General features: G+C 52.3%; 11 protein-coding genes across 11 annotated transcripts; 6 read left to right on the top strand and 5 right to left on the bottom strand.

The window, feature by feature from the left end:
• Positions 1–571: 571 nt before the first annotated feature.
• Positions 572–3082, top strand: CABS01_14945 (MOSC N-terminal beta barrel domain-containing protein; the record flags this gene model as incomplete). Its single annotated transcript, XM_060548283.1, has 2 exons — positions 572–647; positions 705–3082. The coding sequence occupies 2 exons, from the start codon at positions 572–574 to the stop codon at positions 3080–3082; spliced, it is 2454 nt and encodes an 817-aa protein (XP_060392279.1).
• A 1660-nt stretch (positions 3083–4742) lies between these two features.
• Positions 4743–5385, top strand: CABS01_14946 (uncharacterized protein; the record flags this gene model as incomplete). Its single annotated transcript, XM_060548284.1, has 2 exons — positions 4743–4796; positions 4864–5385. The coding sequence occupies 2 exons, from the start codon at positions 4743–4745 to the stop codon at positions 5383–5385; spliced, it is 576 nt and encodes a 191-aa protein (XP_060392280.1).
• Positions 5386–5528: 143 nt separating this feature from the next.
• CABS01_14947 (uncharacterized protein) lies at positions 5529–5939 on the top strand (the record flags this gene model as incomplete). Its single annotated transcript, XM_060548285.1, has 1 exon — positions 5529–5939. The coding sequence occupies one exon, from the start codon at positions 5529–5531 to the stop codon at positions 5937–5939; it is 411 nt and encodes a 136-aa protein (XP_060392281.1).
• A 654-nt stretch (positions 5940–6593) lies between these two features.
• Positions 6594–6915, bottom strand: CABS01_14948 (uncharacterized protein; the record flags this gene model as incomplete). Its single annotated transcript, XM_060548286.1, has 3 exons — positions 6594–6627; positions 6682–6803; positions 6862–6915. 3 exons carry the CDS (start codon positions 6913–6915, stop codon positions 6594–6596), a joined length of 210 nt encoding a protein of 69 aa, XP_060392282.1.
• A 3731-nt stretch (positions 6916–10646) lies between these two features.
• On the bottom strand, positions 10647–11471 carry CABS01_14949 (uncharacterized protein; the record flags this gene model as incomplete). The annotated part of the gene is made up of 3 exons (XM_060548287.1): positions 10647–10804; positions 10859–11140; positions 11195–11471. The coding sequence occupies 3 exons, from the start codon at positions 11469–11471 to the stop codon at positions 10647–10649; spliced, it is 717 nt and encodes a 238-aa protein (XP_060392283.1).
• A 2355-nt stretch (positions 11472–13826) lies between these two features.
• On the bottom strand, positions 13827–15224 carry CABS01_14950 (uncharacterized protein; the record flags this gene model as incomplete). The annotated part of the gene is made up of 2 exons (XM_060548288.1): positions 13827–14401; positions 14669–15224. The coding sequence occupies 2 exons, from the start codon at positions 15222–15224 to the stop codon at positions 13827–13829; spliced, it is 1131 nt and encodes a 376-aa protein (XP_060392284.1).
• Positions 15225–16845: 1621 nt separating this feature from the next.
• Positions 16846–18024, top strand: CABS01_14951 (uncharacterized protein; the record flags this gene model as incomplete). Its single annotated transcript, XM_060548289.1, has 1 exon — positions 16846–18024. The coding sequence occupies one exon, from the start codon at positions 16846–16848 to the stop codon at positions 18022–18024; it is 1179 nt and encodes a 392-aa protein (XP_060392285.1).
• Positions 18025–18711: 687 nt separating this feature from the next.
• Positions 18712–19421, bottom strand: CABS01_14952 (uncharacterized protein; the record flags this gene model as incomplete). Its single annotated transcript, XM_060548290.1, has 3 exons — positions 18712–19182; positions 19244–19327; positions 19389–19421. The coding sequence occupies 3 exons, from the start codon at positions 19419–19421 to the stop codon at positions 18712–18714; spliced, it is 588 nt and encodes a 195-aa protein (XP_060392286.1).
• Positions 19422–21063: 1642 nt separating this feature from the next.
• Positions 21064–21766, top strand: CABS01_14953 (DNA-directed RNA polymerase II subunit RPB7; the record flags this gene model as incomplete). The annotated part of the gene is made up of 4 exons (XM_060548291.1): positions 21064–21312; positions 21371–21451; positions 21525–21694; positions 21751–21766. The coding sequence occupies 4 exons, from the start codon at positions 21064–21066 to the stop codon at positions 21764–21766; spliced, it is 516 nt and encodes a 171-aa protein (XP_060392287.1).
• Positions 21767–22980: 1214 nt separating this feature from the next.
• Positions 22981–24131, top strand: CABS01_14954 (HpcH/HpaI aldolase/citrate lyase family protein; the record flags this gene model as incomplete). The annotated part of the gene is made up of 5 exons (XM_060548292.1): positions 22981–23149; positions 23245–23337; positions 23395–23420; positions 23513–23780; positions 23866–24131. The coding sequence occupies 5 exons, from the start codon at positions 22981–22983 to the stop codon at positions 24129–24131; spliced, it is 822 nt and encodes a 273-aa protein (XP_060392288.1).
• Positions 24132–24308: 177 nt separating this feature from the next.
• Positions 24309–24783, bottom strand: CABS01_14955 (glutaredoxin-like domain-containing protein; the record flags this gene model as incomplete). The annotated part of the gene is made up of 2 exons (XM_060548293.1): positions 24309–24437; positions 24577–24783. The coding sequence occupies 2 exons, from the start codon at positions 24781–24783 to the stop codon at positions 24309–24311; spliced, it is 336 nt and encodes a 111-aa protein (XP_060392289.1).
• Positions 24784–25553: the final 770 nt, after the last annotated feature.

A 25553-nucleotide genomic window follows, 5' to 3' on the forward strand; every position in this document is an offset into this window, starting at 1 on the left:
GGCTCGTGCGCAGCGGTACCTTACATAATGCAATTGGGACACGGTTGGTTTCACAGTGTCGGCTCATATCGCCTACGACCGCACTGTCTACCCCTGTTTCCCCATGACGGCCACAGACGGCTTGTGGCAATCGACGACCGGCCTATTGAGGCAGCGGAGGTGCCCGGCATTCTAGCATGAACGGCGGACAAAGCCGCCATCCCACGATACCTGTCTTGGCTCATGGCAATCTTCCTTTTCCTCGCAGATGTGTTTTGATTCTCTCCCACAATGACACAGAGTCTACACATAAACTGATAATGACCCCCCCTAGTTGAGGTGAGAGTCCCGTGTCATGAGACACAGACAATCTCTGAATTCATATACACATTCACTCGGATATGCATGGGCTTGGACGGGCATTTCGTCTCACCTAATCCGGCGCATTTGTTAGACAGAGGGGTCACTAGGTCACTAACGTTCCCAACGTTGCTGTTTACCTACTTCCATATCCCTCCCTAACAACCCTGACTACCAACTCATATTTTGCCTTTTACGACCTGTGGTGTTCGTGGAAACACTTTTCACCGTCATGGTTGACGCGGATATGAGAAGCTATAACTCCCGAGTGGATGAGTTCAGGGATAGGGAGTTCCCCATGATCAAAGGTTCATTGGTTCATCAACTACAATTATTCTATCTCAACTTACTGACCAACAACACAGACTCCATATATCTCGACCATGCCGGAACAACGCTATATGCCAAGTCTCTGGTTGACAGATTCTCTGCAGAATTGACATCAAACTTGTTGGGCAACCCCCACTCCGCTTCGCCTTCTTCTCAGTATAGCACCTCTCGCATTGAAGATATTCGCCTCAGACTTCTCCGTTTTTTCAACGCTGACCCTGAGGAATTTGACTTGGTCTTCGTTTCCAACACCACAGCTGGGATCAAACTTGTTTCCGACGCCTTCCGAGCCTCACCAGAGGGCTTTTCTTACGTATACCACCAAGCTTGCCACACAAGTATAATAGGGGTTCGCGAAGAGGCGCGTGAGAGCAGATGCGTTGCGGATGGCGATGTGAGACGTTGGATTGATGGGAAATCTCCTCTGGATGATTCGGAAGCATCAGACTCGCCCACGCTATTTTCATACTCAGCTCAATCTCATATGGATGGGCGACGTTACCCGTTAACGTGGCCATCTCTACTGCGAGAGTCGCCTGCCGTCTCGCACCGGCAATTTTTTACGCTATTGGACGCAGCCTCACTAGTGGCCACTTCTCCTCTAGATCTCAGTAACTCGGAAACGGCACCCGATTTTACGGTTTTGAGTCTTTACAAAATCTTTGGCTTTCCAGACCTTGGCGCTTTGATTGTTAGAAGGCAGGCCGAGCCGATTTTCAATCAAAGGCGCTATTTCGGGGGTGGCACCGTCGATATGGTTGTCTGCGGAAAAGAAAGATGGCATGCTCCAAAATCGACGTTCCTTCATGAGAGGCTAGAGGACGGCACTCTTCCATTTCATAACATCATAGGACTTGATGCTGCTCTAGATGTTCACGCAGAGCTCTTCGGAAGCATGAGTAGCGTAGCATCGCACACAGCATTTCTTAGAAACCGACTACACGATGGACTTGCCAGCCTCAAACATGGAAATGGGCTGCCCGTCTGCACTATCTACTCAGAACGACGCAGCGAGGTTAATGGCTCCGTAGGAAGCGGGCCACTCGTCTCGTTCAACATTCGCGACGCTGCCGGAGCCTGGATCAGTCTATACGAGCTTGAAAAATTAGCCACGTTGAAGAACTTACATATTCGAACCGGCGGCGTCTGCAGTCCTGGAGGTATCGCTTCAGCACTCGGCCTGAGCCCATGGGAGATGAGGAAGAATTTCTCCGCTGGGTTTCGCTGCGGCACTGACCAAGATGTCATCGCTGGAAAGCCGACTGGCGTTATTCGAGCAAGTCTTGGTGCGATGAGCACTATTTCCGACGTTGACTTCCTGATCGACTTTATTGATGAATTCTATCGAGAAGAAGTGTCAGTTGATGACTGTCGCGCCGAAAACCAGACTTCATCGATAGGGTTCCAGGTCCAGGGCATCAGCGTCTACCCGATCAAGAGCTGTGGCGCCTTTTCTGTTCCGCTTGGTATGGACTGGGAAGTCATGCCCGAAGGTCTGGCTTGGGATAGAGAGTGGTGTCTTGTCCACCAAGGGTCAGGACAGGCACTAAGCCAGAAGAGGTATCCCAAGATGGCCCTCATCAAACCCACTCTTGACTTCGACGGTGGCGCGCTGCGTGTAGCGTACAGAGGGAGAAAATTCTCTCACCTACCCGACGAGATCTCAGTTCCTCTATCTGCGGATCCCACTTACTTCGAAACAAACGGCGGCCCTCGTGAGAGGTCCTCAAGAGTATGCGGCGACAAGATTACGACGCAAGTGTATGCCTCCGATCATGTCAACGGCTTCTTCAGTGATATTCTCGGTGTGCCATGCGCATTGGCACGATTTCCAGCGGGAGGACAGGGACCAAGTATGCGTCACTCAAAAGCCAAGGTGCAGAAACATCAGCACCCTCAAGTTTGGGTGCCAAAGGGGAGTTTCGGGGCATCTCCAGAGTTGCCTTCTCCGCCGGATTCGGACTCTGAACAATCACCAGCAAAGATTCTACTTTCCAATGAGAGCCCAATACTCCTGATCAATACATCGAGTTTGCGCGCCCTCAACGACGAAATCCAGGCAACTGGCGGGGAACCAGTTCCCTCCGAAGCATTCCGAGGCAATATCTTGGTCGGGCCAACTCAAGACCCTGACCATCTCCCATGGGCAGAGGATGGATGGACAAAACTCACGATTGGTGGTGAGGATTTCACTATGCTGGGATCCTGCCGCAGATGCCAGATGGTATGCGTCGACCAGGAGAGCGGCGAAAGACACCAGGAACCTTTCGTGACGCTGAGCAAGGTCAGAAGGTTCGACGGCAAAGTGTACTTTGGCACTCATATGAGCCATGATTCCACTAAGGCACTGCTCGGAGAAGGAACGCGCCGTCCAGTGATACGAGTCGGCGACATGGTCAGTGTAGGAGCATGATGTAAGGTACTTCAGAAAGGCTTGGCTGGCATCGGTCAAGATGAATGTCAGTATATGTTCTCAATGAAATACAGACCCCACAGCGGCTGCTCCGTTCAAATAAGCTATAGTTGCCCTCGCACCTTTGCTGTCAAGTTCACTGTTCCAAGGTGATAAGCCTCGGTGGTTGCTCCCATAAGAAAGAAAAGGACCTGTTGTAACCAATTAGATCCACCTGCTGGAATAGAATTCCACTTTCTTGATTCTATGGAAGTCAGGGCTGGTTTCTCGTACTCAAAACTCGTCAGGTATCAGGTAGTGCCAGCGAAGAAAGCCAGCAATTAATGATTGAAATGAGCATTTAGCTACTTAACCTACTAATAGTACTTAAGCTTTACGGATATGTACTGTGAAGGTAGGTACAGTGCGCGCTTTCCTTACTAAAAGTGACTTAGGTGAGGTACCTTGCCTTAACAGCGCCCGTGCACCTATCCTTTCCCGGAAAATGTCGCGTCCTGCAGCTGCAGCTTCGAGTTTATCACGTCTGTTTCCCGAGAAAGTAGGCTGTCTCGTTCCTTCGATTTTTATTCTTACCGTTAAACGTTTTTCAAACCTTTTTGGTCAATAATTGCTACTTTTCCAGCATCTTGCAGCAGCTGAGGGAAGCGCGCCAGCTTCCTAGTTTCCCCCGGTTGATTTACCACCACTGACGCGCGACAGGTCGGGTGCCCTGGCCCATGAAGGCAGTTTCCACCACCCCCTCCACACGTCCCTACAAATACCCACCTCTAGCCCTCCTCTCCCTCTTCGGCCTTCTCCCAGCTTCACATCCTTCAACACGACCTCTCGACGCCGTCAAGTCCCAGAGGCAATCAACAATCCCCCCGCACCATGGATGGTTGAGCAAATTTCCCGTGTTGTGCCTCTGAGCCAACAGCTTTCTTTTTTCTACCACCCTTTCACGATATTTGCTATCATTCGCAAGCTCGTTGATCCTGCTCCCTCCGGCCGGAAGACTTTCTATCCCGACAGGTCAGTCTGCGACGGCATGCTCCAACGATGACGACCAGACTGCTGCCTCTCGTGGCCAGTCGCAACATAAGGTGCTGCGGTAATCTTGAGTCGTTGCTCAAGGTACGCAGTCGCAGCCTTGTTCTGCTTGTTGGGCTTTGCCTAACGGCAACAGTCCCAGCTTCCAGACATGCTGTCGGCCGACAGAGCAAGTGAGCTCATATGAGCTGCCCTTTCTCTACCATCACGAATATATCACCGTACTGTGCTTTGCGCACTGATCAGGGGCCTTGGAGGCGCACGCGGTGTTAGGCTGGAGTTTAGCCTAAGACATCCGTTCGGCTTCGCTGGCCTTTTCTTCGTCACTTTGTCCTGGGCAGGACGTAAAAAGGCCTTGGGGTTGCATCATGGCAACGAATGGACGACATAGAGAGGCAAATACAGCCCATGTATTGAGGTTACGTTTATGATACTCGTTATGGAGTCACATGTGGTATGTCCCGAAAACTATAGCTCTAGCAAGACAGCTCCCCGACTAACCCACTTTAGCAACGATCTCTAGACTTGCGACGTTCCCAAGGCTGGGCAACCAAGACGTACGACACTATCTCCTTTCTTCAGCAATTAGACTTCGACATACTCTACCTAATTCTGATGACCCGTCACGATAATGACATGTTTGTCTGAGACTTTGGCATTCTTGGTTCTTTTCTTTTGCCAAACGGTATGGATAGTAAGTATTTTGTACCGTACTTGTCCTGCCTTGATCGTACCGCTAACCTGAGCTACAGGACATTGGATCGAAAAAGGACGGCGCCCTGATCATGATTTGTCCTGGGCAGGACTTTAAAAGGCCCCGATTCTCTACGTTGAGGATCGGCACGGATGGGTTTGCAGCTGCAGTTCGGGAATTATGTCTGTCTCCCTCTGCGAATAGGAAAGGTTATCCTGGCAACCCAATTACGCCATTTGGCGCACGAAAATGTCCAGATTATGCTCAGATCCACGGATCACCGGATCATGAGCGTTGGACAGGTGGGCGGCTCCGGCCCCCGCCCCCGAAGATGGCCGATGTGGCCCCGGTCTCCGGACCGGCTTCCAGGCCCGCCGAAGGCAACCTGGTTGAAACGACGATCGAGATCGACAGCAATGTCAGTATTTCTTGTCACAATCGCCCTCTGGGCATATACTGTGTTAAAATTCGCATTATGCGGAAATATCGAGATGTAGCACGTACTCGCGTACTGTGTTTGGTGCTCTTCAGCTGCGAAGCTCAAGAGTCCGACCCACCGTTGCAGCTTGTGGGCGACTGATGGAAAAGATTGAGCAACACAACCGCTGTCGGAATCCTGACAGACGGGGGTACGCAGGCTGTTATATATTTAAACAGTCTGCCTATCCAGTGCCTACAGACGGGGTCCTTTCTGAAGGAGATAAGCGCGATAGTAAGAGCGACATGCCGAGATCGTCACATCAACTCTCACGATTTCTCGCGGCAGAGGCTACTTTGCTCCGGAGCCAGCATCTCGGACTAGGCCGAGGAGGATCTACCCCACGATACACGCCACCACCCATCCGGGTGCCGATACGTGGGGACAACGTTTGTATTGGGGGCCCGAAAGGGCTCATGAGTTTGGGCTGGTCGCGTCTCTCTGATGTGGTCACATCTGTGGCCATGGAGAAAAGCTCGCGTCTCGATCAACAGTTTTGGGGTTCTACGGTGGGACCACGCGACAAGGGGAAGCAACAGGTGGGGTATTCTGGCTTCAAGCCATGGGAATGCAAGCCTGGCACTTGTTCCCGACTTTCGAGGTTGGTTAAAACTTTGACGACATTGGGGGACAGCGGGTGGAGGATTACTGTTTAGAGTGGGATGACTTTTGATTTCCTAGGATATAGTTCTGGCAGTCGTAATTCAGATCCGACATTTGTCCCCAACCACGTTCCCACTTGACTTTCCTTTTTGTGTTTTGCAACACGTTGACGGCAATGACCCACATCCAGCTTTGACGTGTCATGGTCTTCCTAGCGTCGACGGATTCTGCGGCAATGGACAAACTGAGTTAGAATTGAAAACTTTTGGTTACTGGAGTATGTGATCAATAAAATGTAGATCGACCATTTCTTCTGGAAGAAACACACCGCTGATCGAAATGTAAAACCCACCACCTTTACTCTCGGAGTAGAAACAAGTTGATCATCTACGAGCTTGTTGACGAAGGGCTGTATGCATATCATATAATACAGTCTCCAATAGATGGTTGAAACTCGCCGCCATGTTGAAGTCTTCCACAATGCACGCGTGGGAGGATAATGTGTTAGTCACAATCATCATGAAGGATATTTAGGCCCAGTCAATAGAGATTAGAATTCCATATTCTGTACGGCAAAATGTGACAGGCTAATGTGCCGTGTGACTTTACAAAACTGAGTACCTCAAAGGGCTTCTCGTCTGTCCCAAAACGCCAAACCCACTCAATCTTACAAACTCCCTTATCGCCATGCTCTTGTCACAAAGATCCTATTTCGGGGGGCTAGCAGGGCCACGAGTCCAGCTACAAAGGCGCATTAGTATGTAGTGTGTAATATAAGCATTGGGATAAACCTACTTATGCCACATCTGCCCGATGAATCCCGGCGCCGGCTTTGAATCTGTCATTGATTGTCTACGGGCTGCGTTGCCGTCGTGGCGCTTTTGGTCCATGAGACCTTGGAAGAGAGTTCCGGAGCTCTGAGGTTTACACGTGTGAGCAGCGTGGCGTGTGAAGCTGGATTCAAGGGGTTCTTACACGTCTGCGGCCGGTAGGAGAGACGGGGATATCGACGTTCTTGCTTGAGTCCATGATGACGGTTGGTGTTGATGTGTGTGTGATTTGATATCTAATCGAAAGTGGCTTGTGGTTGTAGTTGTCAAGGCGTTTGTAGCTGTGATGCAATGAGGAACCTCGAGGATATGAGGGGAAGAAGAGGAGGTATATAAGCAATCCGGCGTCACAGCTGGGTCGAAGCACCCACCACCTAGCTCGAGCTTCGACTTGCCATAGGGCATACGTTCAAGGTAGGTAGCTCGAACAAGGGCCCATGGTGATCCTGTACCACCCACACCCTGAGAATGACTTCACCAATGAGACCACCGCCCACTCCCCTGACACAAGGGATGCCACTGTTTAACTCCATCGTTTTGCATTACTAGAGGATTGCCGCAGTACATATAGACGCTACCCTGCCCTCGAATTCCGCACTGTTCAACCTCAACCCTTTTCACAAGTCACCCATCCTTTCCTCCATTCTACCCTCTCCCTCGTCAAGGGATCGCCAGAATCGCAGTTTCGATAGCTTGTTAGTAGGCTGGTACTACACACGGCCCTGTCCGTCTCGTTAGTACTAATAATACCCTTCTTAGCGTAGGACATGTTAACAATACTCTGCGGCTGCGTTACTACGCTTCGTAGATCGTGCCCAACGTTAGCAAGGATTCTGGCATTATCTCTTAGTTCGTTTCTTAGTTCCTCTATTAAGGCCGTTATCGTGGGGTTAGTTTAGTTATTAGTATTTTAGTAAGCATTTTAACTTAACTCGGAGGCTCTTATAGCTCTTAAAGAGAGGCTTTTAAGGGACTTATAATTAGACTTTTTACTTATTACGGGCGAAGCTATTACGGTTAAAGCTATAGCGCTACTTACGGACCTCGATAGTAGGTAATTAGTAATATAGTCATTTTTCTCTTATAGTAAGCTTAAAAAAGTATTTTAATTTAAGTACTGGGTGGGTACTATATTGTTTTATTAAAACTATATTCTTGTACTTATGACTCAGAAAGAATTAACTTTCTTCGATAACAAGGTACTTAGACACAAGGGATGCGGGAAAGCTTGTCGATGGGCCGGTCAGAACGATGACGGTGTTTACTCGTCTGTCACCATCACACGCTAGAAAGACTAACGCTACTTGGCTACGTGGGGAGCTACCATGCTAGTGTAAGGGGACTCGGGAACGGGGAACCCGCTCGAGGGAAAGGGGCATCGTCGAATACCAGTGTAGATACTCTGTAGAGTGCTTTGGCTTTGTTAATCGACGACGTAACGGCAGAAGGTCGAGCGCTGGCGCTCTCCTCCCTCCATCATTTTTGCTGTGGTCTGCCGTCTACTAACCAACGGGAAGTGCGTAATAGTCGATGGACAAGCAAGACATAGACCCCTAACTGCCCCTCGCTCTCGTTACCCCGCGCAGGTACATGGTCTGATCACACTGAACCTGGCATGATTGATAGCTTGCGATGCGATGCAATGGCTCCCAGCTGGAGACAAGATGCTGGATTAGTCTGACATCAAGAGCCAGTCAGATGTCGTCGATCCTGAGAAAATGGCACGGTCTATCCTCTTTGAGCATTGAGTTTCCCGCTTCCCGAAGCATCTTGGAATTAGCAAGGGAGACCCCATGGTTGGAACGGATGACAATCAAGTGCCAGGCTTCGCTACGAAACCCATAGAAACATCTGAGGGGAAGCTCGATTCTTCTCTGCGGTAGGTATTACTACGCTTGCTACGCTAGGCATGTCTGCGGCGTTCTCCATGCGAACCCTCGCGAATCATGAGCTCGACACGTGATGTTATGCCCAAACCGGTACGAGATCTACGTCCTGGTGCACATGTCATAGTAGCTCTGACGAAATGATTGCAGTGGATAGGTAAGCAGCCATACAGACAAGAGAGAAATGGGCAGAAAGGGATCATCGCCATTGGACATTCAAGCTGCGCCCAGTCTGGTGTGCTGCTTCTCTGCCACAACGATCATGTCAGTAGGTACGACATTGGGGACGTATGTACGGATCATCGTTCGTTGGCTCACGCTCCCGCCCACTCTCTCCACCGCGGAAGGCAACGATCGGCGGGGGAGGAGTAAAAGTATGGGGAAGCCCGCCGAACGGCAACTCTGCCGGCGCGCCGCCCAGCAGCAGCCATCATGCGTCTAGACCGATGCAGCCTGCCATCCTGCGTCAGGGTCCTGCTGTTCTCATCGGGGCCCTCGTTTCGGAGGCACTCAACAACACGCGCAGCCAGCCGTTCTTGTGATACCTATCACCGTGGGTTAGGCTGGACTTGTGGTGGCTAAGAAAGAATGTCCACGCTTTTTGAGCAGCTTTGTTCACCACCGACGTTGCAAACCGCATTCGGACAAGGTAGGATTCGGAAGACTCTTCCACCGTCTCATCCTAGGAGACCAGCCTGATCAGACAATCAGCAGACAGATGGATCGAGAAAGTCGTTCGAGTCAAGAACAGGAAGCCTCGATCACCGCGTCTCAATGGATGATGCCAGAGGATCCGCCGCGTCCCGCTGTTCTAGATTTCAGATAGAGCAGAGATTGACCCGATAGACGCGGCGGCGTGGGGTTCGCGTCAGGCATCGTCTGGTCATCTTTTGGCCCCGATTCTTGGGATTTCTTGGAAACGGCTGGGCCGTCAGGACCTTGCAGACTCGAGGCTTGCAGGAACCGGGAGAGCCAGAGGGCTGGAGCAGAAGCAACAGCGGCAATGCCGTACCCTTGCCCGGCGTGCCACCCTGCTCCTCTGAAAGCAAACGCCCGCCGCTGGCTGTGCGAGTGAGTGGCTTGACGTCAGGGAGCTCAAAGGTAAAAAACGAAGCTAGATGATGGTCAAAGCTGAAAGATAGCGAATTCGGTTTATCGATCGCAGAGGAGGCTTCGATGGATGATGTAGGTGTGTGGGGAAGGGGAGACGGAGAGATCGGGTACCCACTACCTGGCATTGGCTCCCTTGCAGCCCCTCAATATGCGCTTATCTCAGATAGCCCGATAGGGTGGCTGGCTATTCGATTATCGAAGAGTATGCATCCATTGCAACGACCAACGACGGTTCATCTCAACTTCTGCCCACCCATCCCTTCGTTCGCAAATCATTGCCACATGCAAACCAAACTGCGTTGATCAGCGAATTACATGGCTTTGGTACTCGATGGAAAAGACACAACTCGAAGGCAATATTGCCCAATTCAACACGCCTCTTCTTCGTGTACTGGACACAACGTCGGTTTGAGCTGATCTGCTAGGCATAATCGTACCGAATAATCAGCTGTTATCGATTCTTGCGCGGCTGGTCGGTACTATCCACTCATAAAGAGTATCACTGTGAGAGACGATAAGTTTTAAGGATCGACAGTTTTTATTGTGTTGTCCTGGGGGACATGTAGAAGAGAAGCTAGGTTGGTAAAAAATGATTAAAGACAAGAGATTAAGCAAGGCGAAAAGGAGCCGCTAGGACTCGCCAGATGCCCGCAACAAAGTTCAAAGTCCCCGGTTGATGTTGAATGATCACCGCTAAATCCCTCGCGTTCCAGTCCTTTCCTCTCAAAGTCTTCGGAAACTTTTTGCTATCATGCAGACCGCATGCTGGAAGTTGTGGGTGGAGTGATTGTGGAAAAGGTGCTTTGCGAGAAGCCCGGTCGACAAGCCGACGGGGCGTTGTCAATTATGCCGAAACTCGTCATGGGTGTGCAGTTCCGTGGCTGCAGAGTACCTGCCCGAATGAGTTACCGGCCTGCGACGATTCTCGAATTTAAGCACGACCACCACCGAGGAGGCCGCCGCCGAGGCCACCGAGAAGACCACCGAGGAGGGGTCCGAGAAGGCCGGTGATAAGGCCGAGGACGCCGGAAAGACCGCCGAGGCCGGAGGTAAGACCGCCGAGGTCGGGGAGGCCGCCAGTGGGAACGCCTAATTTGAAGTATTAGTAACTGTTCGAAGGTGAATGGCATAGACAGTACTCACCAGGAAGGGAAGGAAGACCGGTGCCAGAGACGAGAGGGGCAATCTGGGCCTGGATGGTGGCAATGATGGCCTGGATCTGCTGGAGCTGGGCCAAGCTGAGGCCGGCGGGGAGGCCGGAGCCAATGGCCGTGGCGTTGGCGACCTGGGCCTGAAGGGCACCGATCAAAGCGGTGAGCTGCTCGGCGCTGATAGCACCGGTGGGGACGGCGGGAACGGAGACACCGGGGATGGTGGGGATGGCAGGAAGGCCGGGAATCGCACCGGCACCGGGAACACCCTGGCCTTTTGGATTTGTCAGTTGAAACGGTTCGATCTACGAGCTCTTAATTCACTTACGGATGTTGCCAACAACGCTGAGGACACTGGCCAAGAGGCCGGTGAGGATGGCAACAACGTTGCTCGGGCTGATGGGGAGGTTAGAGAGACCAGGAAGACCCAGACCCGCCAGGGCGCCCAAGCCGGGAAGGGTGGCAAGGTCGATGCCACCAAGCTGGCGAGCCTCGAGCTCGACATTGCGCTTGGCGATGGCGTTGGTGTTGTCAACGTTGGCAATGGCAACGGGGTTGGCGGCGACGAAGGCCAGGAGGGTGGTGAGGACGACAGCGGACTTCATTTTGATGGTTGGGGTTTCCGAAGAAAAGGGGGATTGGTTTGAAGAAGAAGTGGTAGTGAGTGATCCGAAGACTTGAGAGTTGAGAGAGTTGAAGCGGCTGACTATCCTGTAGTGAAGGCGCGGTGTGATGATGAGAGAAGAGATATTACGATTTGGACGGCGGACGACGAGGCCTTTTATAATGAAATTAGGCTATCGACGAACTGAGGGATCATGGTGAGCTGTCTCTACATTGTCGTCGTCGGCGTTGTCGTCGATGAGCAGTCAGTCTGCCTTCCGTCTTCGTCGGCTTTGCCCTCGACTGGCCCACATCAGTGCCAAGGTCGCAAGGAATCCTCAACGTGTGGTTCACGTTGATCCCCTGCTGAGCGTGACAGTTTCGTGAAGTTCCCGGCTACATTTCCCGCAGAGGCCCATCACAGAGGTTTCGCTTCGGAACCTGACACCGAGCCAACCATGAAGAGGGACCCTTGGGCGGGCACGAAAGGCCAGGCTCCTTGGCTCCTAGGGCCAAGGCGGTCTAGGGAGGGCGGGAAGTCTGAGGCCAAGCGCCTTTGACAGCTTCCTCCCGTCAAAGTCGACCAATCGCTGACCGTCGCTCCAGCCTGCGCGCTACTAGATCCGTCCTGTCATGTCTCTGATGGATAACTCAAACGTGAGACATATCCACCGGTGGGAGGATCGTGGCATCTTTCCTCCTTGCTTCCTCATTGGTGCCTTTCATCTGCGAACAGCTTGCGGGAATGAGTCCCACGGGGGCTCACAATTTCCGCCCAGGCCCGATCTCCGTCACGGAAAGGCGCGAATCCCCATATCCACCCATATCCTCCGATGAGACACGAAAAGAATATCTCGGCCGAAGGCCTAGTGACGTTTGCGGGGGGGAGTTGTCGTGATCAGAGTCAGCTCATTCTTCGCCCGCCGTTGCTCCCGCCGCCGATCACCGGTAGGAACACATACCACACTACCTCTCGGATGATATGATGTTACGGCGTGGCTCTTCAATATCCGGCAGCGTCGAAGGAAAGTTGCCCCCTCCCGAAACGATCCACAGGAGATGATCAATGGAGCCCGCTTGCCAGGATATCCTCTCGAGAAGATGGCTTTCGAGCCTCTTGCTGCAATTGTCTCTCCGCCTGTCCTTTGCTGCAACTTCTGCTTTCGTCGGCGGGACACATAGGTGGATGCAATCGTGATGATTGTCGGAGAAATTCTTACGTAGGAGGTTGTGAGGTGAGAAAAACAATAAGTCTATTTTGTCTCAGCCTCCCAAAGCCTCTTAGCCTCAACTTGCCTCCTTTCCCGCTCTCCCTAACGGGAGCTTGCATTCCCGCCCAACCCCGTTTTAGCCGCCTAGACATAAGCGCCTAGAGCCGAAGTAAACTTGAGAACTGACAGCTTGTCTAGGGCAAGATTTTGAAAAGGTCTCACCAACAAGTCTGTCGAATCACGCTCCAGGCTTCCGCCATCTGACATGCTCAAGAATTCATCCTTGGCAAGAGGCGGTCGCGGGCCGACACGACACATTTCTCACTCTGACCAAGTCAAGTTGTGAATGGTAACTCCTTCCGCCTCTCACGCCATAGCTCGCCATCTTAGATGCGAGACATTGAGAACCGTCTTGGGCCGCAATAGGTAGTCGTGGGGCTGTGTCGGTTGGCTTGACTTGCCTGAGGTATTTCTCGAGCATATGTCGAATTCGCTCTTCGGAGGAGGGCTCCGCCTTTGTTGGCACCAAGCCATAACCAGCCCGGATAATAAAATGAGGGACATGAAGTACGGGTCGGGCATCTAGGAGGCTGAATCAACCTTCCGTATCGGTCTATTGCAAGCCACATCAGAATCCTGCCAAGATTTTGAGACGAATGGCTGTTCCCTCACTTGCCTTTCACTCCAAATTCAACATTCAGCACCTCTTTGCGTGAAGAAGGGGTATTCTGAGAGGAATGAAGGCTGAACTTGCACGTCATCTTAGGACGTCACTGACAAAGGGAGTCTCCCACATTCTGAGGACATTCAAAAAGAAGAGACATCTTGCTCATACGTAGGTGGAGGTGGTAATCTCAACCCAACTTACCGCCAGGAAACATGTCTGGCTTGACAGCTGTAACGTCACCCCGGTTGCTGTCACACGGCTGTCAACTTAGAGACGACTAAAAGGAGGCCACCAAGCGGATGTTGCATATCCATATTCATCTATTCCTGCCGCAATAACCGACAAATAATGTCTTTCGCCCTCCTTCACAGTAACCATTATCCAAATTAAGCAAAGGCTACTACTCTAGACAGATGGCACTTTGGCGGCCGCCCGCTCGTGAAGCACGCAGTATGATAGTGAATATAGCAAGCAAAGACTCAGCTTCTTCCCTCCAAGGTAGCAAGTGTCTCCTGCCGAGCCTCCCATACCGATATTTTCTCCTCTTCATGCAGCAAGCTGCCGGGTCTCCTTTCAGACCGCCGATCCTCGTTGCCGGCATCCGGGCTGGAAGGGCCCAGAGACATTCCGACGACCTGGCCTGGGGAGCCTTTGACGGGGTTCGTGGGAGAGCGATTGCGAGCGGGGACTGCAGCGAATACAAGCTTCTTCCGACTGCCATCTCCGGGAATCCTTCGCCTGCGGACCATCCCTCCCCCTTCGTGGCGCCGCTGCTCCTGGTCACGCCGGTCTTGGCTGCGTCCCGCATTGCCCAGTCGCGAACCCGCCTTCTCCTTCTCCTCCTCCACCTCCTCGCCAATTTCAATCCTCCGACGCTGCCCGAGCTTGGGATGTTTCTCCCGTAATTCCTCGTGTTGCCTCCGCACGTGGGTCCGTTTCTTGTCGCTGTCGCACAGCCTGCGATGAGCGCGGCCATGTGCCTCGTGGTCGTTGTGCGCTACGCGGTGCTGGTCCGTCTCCTCTCGTGCGAAAGGCGGCCCAGCCCCTTCTGAATCTGATGCTCCCGGACGACAAGAGACTCGAGAAATATTCCCTCGGTGTCCGGGATGCGGTCCCACAACTACCGAGACGTCTGGTCGAGGATGGCGTTGGACCAAGTGAAGCCTAGTGAGCACTTGCTCGTCATTCCGGGACGAGGACATCTCATTCCTTGTTGTGATTGTTGAGCAAGAGCGGGGGCTCAATGTGTCGAGCGTACGATTGGTTCGTGAACGACTGGAGAGATCATCTCGATCTCGAGGGGGAGGATGCCGAGCCTTACGTGACTCCCTAGTGTCTCTTGCCGCAGTCACAAACATCTCATCCCTGGCGTCTTCTCTACAAACCTTCGGCTGCTTCTGAGAACCCTTCGCGGTAGTGGGAAACATTGCGAATCTGGCATCATCTACGAGACGCATCAGAGCTTCCATCTCCTCAGCCAAAGGTCTCACCTCGTTGGAATCAGATCTCCTCAGGGAACAAGTCTCGCGATTCAACCTGCACCCAGTCATTGATCTCCTATAGATGGCACGTCGAACAATATCTCGGCGTGCGTCACAGCCCGTCTCGGTGTGACCAGTGTGATGAGATGATTCAGGCGTTCCGCTTTCTCGTACGATCTTGGGCAGCCGGCGAAGGTTCGAAGGGGTCTTTGGCAGGAACCACAGGGCCCATGACCTCTTCTCGGCGTATAGCCAAAGAAGATGTGTGACGACGCGGTGATCCCTTCTCGCAGGGACTGAAGTATTTGCAGGGTGCCATCGATCTTCTGATAGATGACGATCCTCGTTCTCTCGTCGATCCACACGTCCGTATATCTCCCTGCCTTCTGCCACCATACAGGCGCATGAACGAGACTGCTTCGCCGCGCGGTATCTGTTGACTTGTTCTCCCATACTCTTTTCCATTCATCACCCCATATAGTCAGCTGTTCATGAAGATCCTCGACAGCCCATTTTGCGCCGTTGGGCAACTTATTGGAGATCGCGAAGCGTCGAGGACCTGACGTGGACGCTCTTGGAAGCTGAATTTCCCCTCTCATTCTGTCGTAAGTCACCAGGTCTAGAATCCGGGAATCATGTGCATCGAGTAGCGAATGAGCTTCCATTGTGTGTTGTTGCCCGGGTTGATTACAGGCAAAGTTGTGATAGTGGCTGGATATTTGGCTGGATAATCCGTCATAGACGGGATCTGAATGGCTCTGCTCCATCTATGCTGCTGTTGGAGTTTGCATTGGCCGTGGTGTACCAGCTTCTTGAGAACTATTGCAGTTGCCACTCGATGAGACATGCTGGCATACGAAATGAGGATATATGCAGCTAGGTTCGATCAAGCGGCTGTGAAGAAATTGGGTGTCCTGAGCTAGAAATACATTTGAATCTGCCTGAGAGGCTGGTATCAAGATGGACTATCATAGGGTGAGAAGACAGGGGAAAGGGTGACCAGGGATTTCCGTAGGATTTTCGAGAAAGGGCTTAACAGTCTGGAACTTTCTTGGTGTAATCAAAAAAGACAACTGTGTGCCTAACCATGTGAACTATGAAACTATAGAAAGAACGTCGAAAGGACGCGACTGAGAGAACGAAGCTACTGCATTAGGCCTTCTGTTTTCTTGATGATTGGTCTTCTTCACAACTAGGAAATGGTCTCTTGATCAATGGAAGCGAACATTTAAGGCAGGCTATGTTCAGAACAAAGAACTTTTGTTACACCTAGTCTTGACTACTTAAAGAGGTTCGGTTACATAATCTTAAGAAGTCATTATGTTCAATACCTGACAAGCATGTAAGCATGTAATGTAGTAGTAATGGCGCTTCTTCGTTTCCAAAGTCAGCTGCACGTATTGTGATAAAGGTGGTAAGCTGAATATTTGCCTCGAGCTTGAGACGGGAAGCAAGACTCCGAAATACCATAATTGTTTGTCGAGGTCGAGTTGAGTCGCTCGATACCTTGGTAGTAGGCAAAGTTGATATGCAAATGACTCACTTGATCAAGTTATGAAAGAAAGTCACAGTCGTATGTAAGACTGCCTATCATAGTCTTCACTTATTACAGCAAGTTCGAATTGTGAATAGATACAGGTGTTCAAAGTCTCTTGTGTGTATTGTGTCAAAAGGCTTGGATTCTCTTGTTCGAGGCCACGGAAACAAAGAGATTATGCCAAACAACGGCTGTGTGCATTGTCATGAATGAAGAGAGTTGCAACAAATCTCATGCTTACCCTTTGTCGATGATCTTTGATCGCGAGTAAAGACTATATTGTGACAGAGCTATATAGAAGTATCCTGAACGAGAGAGAAGTCAGAGCCGGAGAAGACAAACCAAAGCAACCAAAATCACTTATATCACATCAATTGACATAACCGAAGACTTTCCCGGAGTAGGTGGACATACTTGAGTCTCCAAAGCCAGCATCACGTTCGCCATTGAAGGCAACTTCATCCAATAGGAGTAGCAGCAATGTGCTTCGCCAAAACGATTTACACATGCCAGCACCAAGAACGAAAACGCGTAACCTGCCGCAAGACATGGCGCCATCGAGCGGGCTGGTGCTTCCGCCCAGTCCTCTCCTTCTTCTTCGGCGACGCCCCCGAAGAGCCCTGCAGCGAGCTCCGCGCCAACGACACCGTCTGGCCCAACGTCACCTGCCCAGAGTGCCGCACTGCCGAGGAGACCGGGATCGCCACCAAGGGCATGGTCACTAGTACGACCACGACGAACAAGTACCGCGAGAAGCTCACGCCAGCGGCGCTGGCGGCCTCGCGGCGGCGTAAGGAGGAACAGGATAAGAAGGAGGAAAAGATGCGGACAAACTACTGGTCGATCCAGGAGGACTACCAAGAGGGGTTGAGGAAGCGGGAGATGGAAGAAGCTGCTCGACTTCAGGGCGGTGATGCTTCTCTTGTTGAGGGGAGCGAGAATTATGCTGATAGGCCTCTCCCCGCTCTTCCTACCTTTCCTGCTGCTTCGGTTGGTGACACTCGCGGGGATCCGGGATACCAGGACCCACGACTCCGTTCCAAGAATATGTTCCCTCCGCCACCGCCTCCGCCTCCTCCATCGACGCCCGGGAATAAGAAGACTACTAAGAAGAAGCGCAGGAGAATGGAACCGAGACGTCTGCCCACTGTAATCAGTACTGGTAGCCCGATCAGCAAATCATCTCGACGCTCACAAGAGCAAAAGCGACGATGCTCAGAAGACAAATGGAGACAACACCCACAAGAGAAAAAGAGACGGCGGGTGGAAGAGCAAACAAGACAGAACTCAGGCGAGCTAACGAGCCAAAGTTCAGAAGAGGGCCCATATGAACGGCCGACAAAGGAGAACCGCTACGGCAGAGACACGACCTCGGGTAGACAGGCCGCCGACGAGGCTATCCGGATCATGAAGGAAGCCGATGGGCCATCGCCGGCAAGGCAGTCTATCGCCGTGAGAAGAGGCAGGGAGATGAAGCAACTGGCCAACAGCTATCGAGAGGAGCGGGCCGCTCCGTGGCCCGAGGAGCCGAGTATTCAACGACGTCCCACGCCCCCGCCCTCGCCGGAGCCGGAGAAGGCGGCAAAGAAGAGTGGCAAGCGCAAGGGCGGTTGGAACCCGTTTGGTAACAAGGATCGCCGAGACGATGTGACCCATTAGGGGAGAGGCACCCGCCGCGAGGTTGTTTCTGACGCTCGTTCCGACGTTCAGTCCTTTGTGTGTTGTGACGCCCGCAAGATAGAGAGAGGGAGAGATCACCATTCTTAGGTATACCTTATGATGCAAAGAGACGAGGCAGAGGGGGAAGGATGAAGGAGATTTGGTGAGTGAATGCTTCATGTTTGTTGAACTATGTATGTGTTTTGAGGGGTTTCCTTGTTTAATTGACATGGACAAATAGAGGCTTCTTTCCCTTCCCAAAAATAAGAAGAACACGATAACCGAAAGCAAGCAACGCGCAAAAGGGGTCCGAATAGGAAACTCCTTTCCGACCATAAAGTATTGTAACTCGGCCGGCAACAGATCCAACGATTGACAATCTGTATACGCGTAAGCTCAAATTGGTATATGATGAAAGTACTCCGCCTATGAAGTGATGGCTCCTGCCCGAATGCTCCCACGCCCTGGGGCCTTAATCCTTCAATGTCTCTTCTGTTCGCCCGTGGCCTCCCTGTGATGGCTTCTCAGCCTTCTTAAATTTGCTCATCTCTGTCAGTGTTAGTTAGGTAGGCGGAGTAGTAAGCACTTGGCCATCGCTTGTAGTCTTTCCGATAGGTGTGTGAGTTTGGTTGAATTTACATCGCAAGACCGGGTAAGTATTTTGTCATCGGCTGGTCTGCAAAGACTTCATTGGGCCTTTCCGTTCTTGGCGTCGCCGTTCGCCTTGGAGGCTCTGAACTTGGCAATCTCCTTCTCGACGGCCTTGTCAACGCGGCCCTTGAGCTCCTGACGGTACCCGAGCTTGAACAGGAACTCAAGCCAAACAAAGAGAGGGGCCAGGAAGACAGCCTGAACCAGGTTGTCCAACAGCGCCGGCGCGCGCCCCTCGAAGGCGCCGTGCCCGATAAACTGGAAGATCCAGCAGGCGATGTGGATGCCGATGGCGGCCTGGTTGGTCAAGGTAGGGTTCTCAACCCTGAAGTGGTTGCCAGCGGCAGTGGCGGCCAAGCAAATGACGGCCAGGAGCGTGCCGGCAACAGGTTCGAGAAGAACATACAGACCACCCCAAGTCAGGGCTGCCAGTGTCCCCAAGTTAAGATCTAGATTAGGGACGGTGAGCCAGCTAGGGAGTGGAATGAGAGTTCCTGTGTTGGTGGCCTGGGGAAGTCTGTATGAGCTCAGATGAAAAGACTCGAGTTACATCTCATTGACTGCTTACAAGGCAAAATCCGGAAAACAAGATGATGGGCACACATGCCATGTGGATGCCGATGTTGACGGTATTATGGTGGTATGCACCATACTGTGAGCTCATTAGCAACCATGCTAACGACGTACTCTGGAAAGTCGGACAGTTCACGAACAAAGGTCAGGTGTTTTTCCAAGTCTAAAGACATGATGGCGGTGAATGAAATGAGATGGTGCTGAGACCTAAGCCAAGGGCGATGTGGTGGACTGAGAGCCGAGGTTTGTTGCAGGATAGATGCACCAAGACGAGGCTGGCTGCAGGGTCGAGGCTCAGCCGCGGGCGGATCGGCAACAGCTGGAGCGTGAGCGGGCCGGACGGATTGGTTGTGGTGCACTTTGGAACGGCCGTATCGATACCAGAAATTAGATTAGTCGCGGATGCACTATGGGCGACTGGGGAGAGAGTTGGTGATGTTGGCGTCGTTGCGAATGATGGAACTTGAGGGAATGCCGTCGTGTTCCGGACAGGGTTGCAATGGTGTTCATATGTGTCCCACCCAAGCACGTCGAGTTACCTTGCCTTCCGCCGAACCTTTGCGGTGCAAGTACCCGTGGGGCCGCTGGGAGCGCGTTTTTGCTCTTCGGTTCGGGGAGTTCGTAGGGATTCCACTAGATTTCCAGCAGTCCTGGAAGCGACAAGGTCCACAATGGCGGCTTCTGACTGGAGATTTTGGGGGGAATGAGTCCACTAAAAATCTCTAAACGTGCATGCACCAAACATACGACTGATTTCCTCCGCCCAATCTAACGTCGTGCATTTGTCGTGTGAGCGCGTCGGAGGCTGGGGAGGCTCTTAACCGACTCTTCTGATTGAGCTTGAAGGACATCCGGATGTCAAAACATGAAGCTGGCCAATTTTACAGTCCTCGTTGGATAAACAGACTGACTCCATGCGTGATCTGTGCCGCAAGCCCAAATTATGACGCCAGCTCCAACTCATTAGGGCTGGGCTCTCACATCCGCGGCCCAAATGGCGCCACTTGTCGCATCCTGCTGGCATCTGACAGTGCACTCTCCAGCATCGCAATCCACGAATGGGATTTGTCGCTCATTTAATCACTATTCAAGTCGCGCCTAAAATACCTGCCTTCCAAGGTTCCCGTCCTGAACATCGCGCTTACCCCGGCTTCGGAGCGACGACCTTTCCGCCACGGGCCTTCCGCGCTAGCGCAGTGTTTTAGCGCAAGCGCGGTAGAACGAAGTGAAAGGTGTGGCTTGAGCTCCTGCCAATCCCACTTTTCCTGCCTGGGGCATGTGTAGGTGTGGCTGCCCGCAGGCCAAAAAATTCAGGAGCCACTTCTTGCCGTAACAAGGCCATCTCAGCCTCGTCAGGTTCATCTCAGGACAACCTCTCCGTTCACTACCCGTCGAGTCACAACGCTGGCGGCGCATCTCCTTCAGCGCACCACAGAGGAGATATTCGTCAACATCCCGATTCCTCGCGCTTCTCCTTTATTCCGTCCTCGTGTATTTTCTTTCTCGGAGGCGTGTCGCGCGTTGCAACCCTCTAGCTTCAGCTTGTTCGCGACTTCTGACCCTACTCACCGGTCTGCATTTGGAAGCCGCGCATCGATTGTTTCACCCCACGCTTCCAGTCGTGTCACTCGATCGCGGATCGATTGAGACCACATCAACACGGGCACTAGAATTATTCGCATATAATACGAAGAGCTTGGGTTAATAACGCGCCGACGCGTTGTTGGAGGCAGGATACGGCCAACATCGCTGACGACGACACGACGACGATCCGCTTCTCGCCTCCGAGCATTCTGCGCCTTGAAAGCCGTCACGATGTTCTTCCTCTACAACATGGAGCGCAGGGTCACCCTGCACCCCTCCTACTTCGGCCGGAACATGCACGAGCTGGTGACGAGCAAGTTGCTGAAGGACGTGGAAGGCACCTGCGCAGGAAGTTACTACATCATTTCCATCATGGATACCTTCGATATTTCCGAGGGTCGCATTCTCCCAGGCAGTGGCCTGGCCGAGTTCACGGTGGGATACCGAGCCGTGGTTTGGCGACCCTTCAAGGGCGAGACGGTAATTGCTATAAATCTGCCTGGCTTTGTCGGGGAAGCGGCTTCTGACATGAACCCAGGTTGATGCTGTGGTCTACTCAGTCAATCACCAGGGCTTTTTCGCCCAGGCGGGGCCTCTGCGGTTATTCGTGTCGGCACATGTAGGTTCTCGCTTCCGCGCTGGCCAGGCAGTACCTTTTCGTCGATAGCTAACCGCTGCTATTTCTTTATCAGCTGATCCCTTCCGAGATCAAGTGGGATCCCAACGCGACACCGCCTCAGTTCACCAACAATGAAGATACCATCATTGAACCAGGAACCCACGTGCGTGTCAAGGTAATTGGTACGCGCACAGAAGTCGGTGAGATGTGGGCGATTGGCAGCATTAAGGAGGACTATCTCGGGTATGTCAATAACTGCGAAGCCTTGATTGGGTCTAACTCACATATCCTCGCAAAAGCTGCCTCCAGGACTAAACGTCACCCACGATGGGGAAGAGTAAGGAGACGGGCCACGAACGACCACGCCCAACGCGACCTATACAGGCTTTGGTCGGCGAGAGGTGGGTATTCGACACTCTACGCGAGTGGATCCTTGGCCGTTTATGGCAACAAGTGTTGCTACCGCGCAGAGCAACCCTTTTGGACAAGGCCCGGACGAAAATATCGAGAGAGTCGTCTTTGGGCCACAAACGAGACATCGCTACGCTGACCAATCTGCATCCGGGAAGTCAAACATAGAGAAAAGTTTGGAGAGAGAGAAAAGAGGGCATACGCATGCCTACATCGTACAGGGCTGGCGCATTTTTTGCGATCCGCAGCGTCAGATCTGGGTTCCTGAAAGTTGTACAATAAGCTGTTGCTTTCCCACATTCAACGAAATAAAAAGAGCAAAGCTACGAGCAAACACAATGTCGCTCGGGTAGGCTTCTGGAGCGGCCATCCTTTGACGGCGAAGAGTTGAAGTCCCGAAAGTCTATATTGTGACCAGATTTGTGTTCTTTGTGAAGTTTCGAAGGTCTCAAGCTTGGACTAATTGCACGCACTTATCTAGGTAGGTACCTACCTTTCTGTGTATACCTTTGGTGACATCAGGTAGCAAGCACCTGACGAGAGCTTGCTGTGGTGAGGTCGCGGGAGCCGGGAATTCGGCTAGCCCCGCCCAAACATACCTCTTCCCCCACGTTTCCTCCCTGGGTAAGGTAGCTCTGATAGACTAATAACCCCCAATAACATCCGACAATTACCCCGCCGCATGAATATCTCCGTCCCGTGGGTCTTTTCTACCCATGGTACGGATACTGTGGTGGGAATGGACCGAGTTCCTGTCCTAGAAACCCGCTTTACCTCCCCCGGCCCGCCTCTATCTGTTATCCGCGTGCATGCGTAGAATGGGGCGCCATGGCCGGCTTTCCCTCCGAAGAAATCAGTAAAGCACCCCCGCACTCGACAGACAGACAGACGCCTACGCGTATCTGACATAAGGCGCGGGTGACACATTGGGTTGGAGGGGTTGGTTCACATCATGAGCCGATTCCGGTGCTTGATCATGTAGTAAACCTATCAGAAAGGAAAGAAACAAAAGATTTGTATCTTACGTCGCCCAGGAACTGTTGCCACTTGCAAATCATATAAACACCATCATTATAATTCGTCAATTTACCACTTCACATTCGTGTATACAAACTACAATGTCGGCGATGCAAGCGGCCAACAAGCTCCGGACGGCCTTCACCAAGGGTGCCGGCCCCAGTTTCGGGTTGTGGCAGATGATTCCCGGCGCCAACGTCTCCCGGGTGCTTGCCCGGAGTCCCGGCGTGGATTGGGTCTTGGTCGATTGCGAGCATGGGAACATTGACGGTGAGCTTGATTGAGTTATCAGAGCAGTGTTGATGCTGAACGCTGAAGGAGAGGATTAAGATGAGAAGCTGACTTGTTGGTGTCCTACTTCCCAGATGGCGCCATGCACGATGCCGTCCCTGCCATTGCGGCGGCTGGTGTATCTCCCATTGTGAGGTTGCCGGACATGCAGAGCTGGATGGTGAAGCGTAAGGGCATTACCCCTTCCTCATGACTGGGGCAAATCAGACTAACCACATATTCAGGTGCTTTGGATTGCGGTGCTCACGGGGTAAGCAGACAAGCCTCATGTGAATAGAGAGAATGTTTCATTTACATGCGGTGTTCGCAAACAGAAGAAGCTTGGCTGACGCTTGGAAAAAGATCCTCGTTCCGCTGCTCCGAACCGCCCAGGAGGCAAAGGACCTGGTGCAGTCGGCCAAGTTCCCGCCGTGGGGACGACGTGGGTTCGGGTCGCCTCTCGCCATGGAACGCTTCAGCCCGGCGCCCAGCATGACGGAGTACCTGCAGCAGGCCAACGACAGCCTGCTGACGATTGTGCAGATTGAGACCAGGGAGGCTCTCGAGTCCATTGACGAGATCGCGGCGGTGGAGGGTATTGACGCGCTCTTCATTGGCCCCTTTGATCTTGGTCAGTTTATGCCATCTCTTGAGCCATGCACTTTGGGCCGCTTGTTCACTTCAAGTTGGACGATCTTGGCTGACCGGCATCACAGGAAACAACATTGGCCACCCAGTGATTAACGGCGTCATCGAAAAGGAGCTGAGCGATGCTATTGAGCGCATCCTCGAGGCGACGCACAAGGCGGGTAAGAAGGCCGGCATCTTCTGCACGAGCGGCGAACAGTCCAAGTTCTTCGCGGATAAGGGGTTCGACATGATTAGCGTGGCGACGGATTACACGGCATTGCAGTACACAGTCTCGGAGTCATTGAGCATAGCCAGGGGAGGGGCGAAGCCGGCCAAGGGTGGATCGTACTGAGCGATATCGTAGGAGATGCCTAGAGATTCTCGAGAGTAGAAGGGTATCGAATATGGTAGAGGAGTAGGCTGTGCTGCTTGGTTGGTCGAACTCTTGGCTCGCCTGCTGGCCACCTCCTATGAGCCAAGCAACGCTGCGGCCGCTCTGGATGAGTAAGAAAGACGATCTTCACAGAGTTTACTTTTCTCCCTCTACTTGATCCATCTTGGCTTCGATCTGATCTGGGTCGAATCGATGCATGAGCTTGACAGCTTTGCCCACGAGTTTGACATCCTCCTCAGGGGCCTCGGCTTTGCTAATGTGGATCTGGGGTAAAGGGGCGCACGTCAACGGATTAGAAAGGTTTAAAGGCTCACTTTTGCAGGAAACTTTTGCGAAGGTGGATGTGCATCATCGGATGGCCTCCTTTTCATCCCACGCGGCAAGGAAAGAATGGTGAACTTACCACGGGCACGTCGAAATCGTAAAGGTCCCTCCACTTCTTGTTCTCTGGCTTCGTGATGACGACCTCCGTGTAAGCAAAAGGCCGGCGATCCCAAACGTTGGAGAGTGCCGATTTGGCCCGCACGCATAAGCCGCACTCATCGCGGGAGAAGAGGGTGATCCGACATGGTTGGACCTTTTGAAATAAACGTCGTGTTGGTGCAAACATTTTTATGATTGCTGCAGATCAAATTGCAAGTCTGCTGTGGACGTCTCGCGATTAACTCGAAATCTGACGTTTATCCCACCGTAGTGTGTGAGCACAACCTACTCTTGAACCGAGAAAAAGAAGGAGGCTCGAAGGCTGTGAAACAGCCTCGTTCTCGGTCAGCTGGGAAAGGAAGACGAGGGGAGGAGAGAAAGGATAGGAATGTCAAATATGACGACTGGTATCAGGGATCAGGGTAGGTTGGTGTTGGAGTTGAGTTGGAGGGGCGTACAATGTCTGTGGTTGTATTTGAGATATGTCTGTGAGATTCAAAGTGAGATGATGTGACCTGCCAATGTCTGCCAGTTGCGAAGGTGTGGAGAGAAACGCCCGTTGGTTATCGTTTCGAAATAGTCCGATTGATTGAATGGTTGGATCCGCCACGAGGAAAGCAAAATTGCTGCTCGTCCCAGTCCGTCTCGTGATGATGATGAAATGGGCAAAAAAAGGCAAAAGTGTGGGCTGAAGATGCCTGGTCTTTTTTGGGTCGTAAGTTTGAAGTTTCCGACTGAACTTCCACCCCGGCCGAGTTGCAACTCTGAACCTGCAAGGACAAGGCCGGATGTAACCTGTCATTGTCTTCGGTCAATTCTTGCCGAATGTGGTCACATTACGGACGTCTTCTTCAGGAAGGCGGTCAGGACTTTGAAGCAGTCGCACCCCACCCTTCGTTATCCATCTCCGGCGAATCAGCAGGAAGATTTGGCGGAGCTTGTGCCCAACATGCATAA

The sequence above is a fragment of the Colletotrichum abscissum genome (genome assembly GCF_030869225.1).
Source record: "Colletotrichum abscissum strain IMI 504890 chromosome Unknown Scaffold_60.1, whole genome shotgun sequence".
Classification (NCBI taxonomy): domain Eukaryota; kingdom Fungi; phylum Ascomycota; class Sordariomycetes; order Glomerellales; family Glomerellaceae; genus Colletotrichum; species Colletotrichum abscissum.